The sequence below is a fragment of the Limulus polyphemus genome, unplaced genomic scaffold (assembly GCF_000517525.1).
Source record: "Limulus polyphemus unplaced genomic scaffold, Limulus_polyphemus-2.1.2 Scaffold12676, whole genome shotgun sequence".
Lineage (NCBI taxonomy): Eukaryota > Metazoa > Arthropoda > Merostomata > Xiphosura > Limulidae > Limulus > Limulus polyphemus.
Genome location: NW_013678286.1, coordinates 8,031 through 11,392, shown reverse-complemented (window position 1 = coordinate 11,392; position 3,362 = coordinate 8,031). Strand labels below are relative to the sequence as shown.

The following is a 3,362-nucleotide window of genomic DNA, read 5'->3' as shown; positions in this document are numbered from 1 at the left end:
TTAAAAGACTTACTTGTTTAATGAGATGGTATTACCTACGCGGACCCCCCAGGGGTCCGGGTACCTTAGGTTGGTAACCACTGATCTAGACCATTCAATACGTTAGGCTGACAGCAAAGTTTCAATAAAAATAAGATGGCGACACCAACATGCACGAGTTAAACGTGGGAGAACCATTAGAAACTGTTAAAAACAAAGTGATTTTGAGTAGAGATTTAGGTCCTAAAGGAGCTAAATGGCGCCATTGTACAAGATGCAAATTGTACACGTACATTTGCTAACGAACTTTATGTGCCTTACTTGTCTTCTGAAAATATCGGAGCGTGTTTCACGGAAACATGTAGTTTGTTAGCATATATTTTTCTGCTTTTCACTTTATGTAAATAAATCATTGCGCATGTCGAAACGTTGTGTCATCATCTTATATTTATGTAAACCAATATTTGACAAAAGTCTGTGTGTATGTGTATCCGCTTACAAATGTCGAACCGCTGAACCGATTGTCACTAAGCTTGGCATGTATTCTTAGCCTTCCCATTCCGTGAGTGCCATAGTGGTCCCTAGTGTCTTTTCCGTGCGTTGAACGGGTACATCAGCTATTTATTTGAAAAAGGACGAATTAAGAGGGAACGGGCTGTTCCCTAAATTATTATTTATCCTTCAACAAAATATCTGTTCCCTAAATTATTATTTATCCTTCAACAAAATATCTGTTCCCTAAGTTATTATTTATCCTTCAACAAAATAATATTTTGTTGAAGGATAAATAATTGTTTTTTGTCTACTGAGAGGGACTTGGCTTGTTTGATGTTAAGCACAAAGCTACACAATGGGCCTTGTCCAACACAGGTATCAAAACCCGAGTTTTAGCGTTGTAAGCCTCGCACACTTACCGCTAAGCCACTGGGGGCATGAGAGGTATGACGAAAAGTGTAATAGGAAGAACAAAGAAACGATTATCATTAATTGCGAAGAAATACACTTATTTCATCGTCAACGAAGCCTGAGAATGAAACTTGAAAACATTATATTAGGAAAAACAGTTGAATAATGCATTATATCATACAAAAAATATTAATTGTATTACGAAGTTAACGATAGTGAAGGTAATAGATTTACACGTAAAAAACACTAAAATAAAGTACTAATATTCTAAACAGAGTTGTGGGTTCGTGATCCAGTTGGAATTTTGCTATCGTTACACCAAAATATCCGTCTCTTTAAGTTGTGGCTTCAAAAACCCTTCCCGATCTAGATACATTTCACACATCTTCCCAAATAAAACATATTTGTTGTTACTATGCTATTCTTGTTTTAACGCAAAGCTCTGTCCTCCGTAGAGAACCGAACCCCGGATTTTAGAGTTGTAAGTTCGTAAATGTACCCCTGATCAACGGGAGAATAGTATTAAGTTTGTTTTTCATTGATTCTAAGTTTTCTAGCCTAATTCATCAAAAACGGGAAGCCTGGTTAACTATATTTTCATATACTGGAGCGATCGAAACTTAACAACTAGCATTGCATTTACAACTTCAGAATAATATCGTTTCAACTGGAAAGAAATCGCTATGACTGTCGTATATTTTATCACAGTCAAGGAGTTTAAATTCTCGTTTTAACTTCTGGAAATTAGAATAGTCTTAGTAGAAAATAATCCAAATTAAAAAATCACGAACACTTTTAATCTTGAGCTCACGGACCATCAACTAAAGTATGTCAGTCATCTAGTACTTATTGTTACTACAAGGATCATTATTTGAAGCTAAGCCTAAAACTCGTACAATTTTAGGAGCACTAAACATTATACAACAAGAAATCCATTTCGAACTAATGTTCAACAAACTTCCGTTAACAATGTTAATTATTAATAATAATTCCTAACAACATATATAAACAATTATGTATTAAACACGTATTAGCTTAAAACATGTTATTTAAACCAAAATGTTTCCGACCACTTAGTGTGAAGATACTAGCATGCTGTGAAGTTCTAAGCACGTGATTGCGTAGTGCAGGCATAAACAATTTTTCAAAGGCTCAGTAAAATTATCGATGGGGAATGTCAATTTAACTAACTAACTACATCACCACAGCTGTTTTAACAGTCAAGTGTCGATGGGGAATGTCAATTTAACTAACTAACTACACCACCACAGCTGTTTTAACAGTCAAGTTGTCGATGGGGAATGTCAATTTAACTAACTAACTACACCACCACAGCTGTTTTAACAGTCAAGTTGTCGATGGGGAATGTCAATTTAACTAACTAACTACACCACTGCAACTGTTTTAACAGTCAAGTTGTCGATGGGGAATGTCAATTTAACTAACTAACTACACCACTGCAACTGTTTTAACAAAGTTGTCGATGGGGAATGTCCATTTAACTAACTACAAAGAATCGAATTTAACTACAAAGAAATTATAAACTTTGAAAGCCATTCGGCAACCACTGCACGTGACTCGCGAGACGCTGGTTGGTCAACCCACCGTCGATGTAGTGCACCTGTGTCTCCACTTTGTAGAGGACCTGTTTAACAAGGATTTGCTGTACTAATATATGATACATCTAGGCCTGAAGCAAGAACTCCGGTGTCACACGTTCAAGCAGGATCTCAGTCATGACTAGAGCAACACGTGCCGTGCTCTTACAGCTGATAATTTTAACGGTTTTCTGGAGTAACGTGTTCGGCGAAACATTGGTTCTTAGAGACGTGAGACCTTGCGGTAAGTATTTGTATTTCTATCAGAATAAGCCAGCATTGGAAGTAAGAAATCTATACAAAAGTAGAACATTTCTCGGCATATTGTAGAAGCAGGTGTATAGCCTGGTTGTAATCACAATGGGCTATCTTTGTTGTGCCCAACGCGGGTATCTAAACCTGGTTTTTAGTGTATAAACTTTCAGACTTACCGCTGAGCCACTGAGGGATACTATTGAACAAACCTAAACAATCATTGTACACCAACAAACATTGTATACTAGCCAAAATGTCCTGCTTGTTCTACCATTAAGTATAACAAACATTGTATACTAGCCAAAATGTCCTGCTTGTTCTACCATTAAGTATAACAAACATTGTATACTAGCCAAAATATCCAGCTTGTTCTACCATTAAGTATAACAAACATTGTATAGCCAAAATGTCCTGCTTGTTCTACCATTAAGTATAACAAACATTTCATACTGGCCAAAATATCCTGCTTGTTCTACCATTAAGTATAACAAACATTGTATACTGGCCAAAATATCCTGCTTGTTCTACCATTAAGTATAACAAACATTTCATACTAGCCAAAATATCCAGCTTGTTCTACCATTAAGTATAACAAACATTTCATACTAGCCAAAATATCCAGCT

General features: G+C 36.2%; 1 protein-coding gene across 1 annotated transcript in view; it reads left to right on the top strand.

Moving 5' to 3' along the window:
- The first annotated feature begins 2,599 nt into the window (after positions 1–2,599).
- The window catches only part of LOC106477064 (epididymal secretory protein E1-like), a 6,520-nt gene continuing 5,757 nt past the window's right edge, over positions 2,600–3,362 (top strand). Inside the window, exon 1 of the mRNA XM_013937665.2 lies at positions 2,600–2,727. Within this exon, the coding sequence (XP_013793119.1) occupies positions 2,622–2,727 (106 nt within the window). The 5' untranslated portion in view covers positions 2,600–2,621. The remainder of the gene's footprint in view (positions 2,728–3,362) is intronic.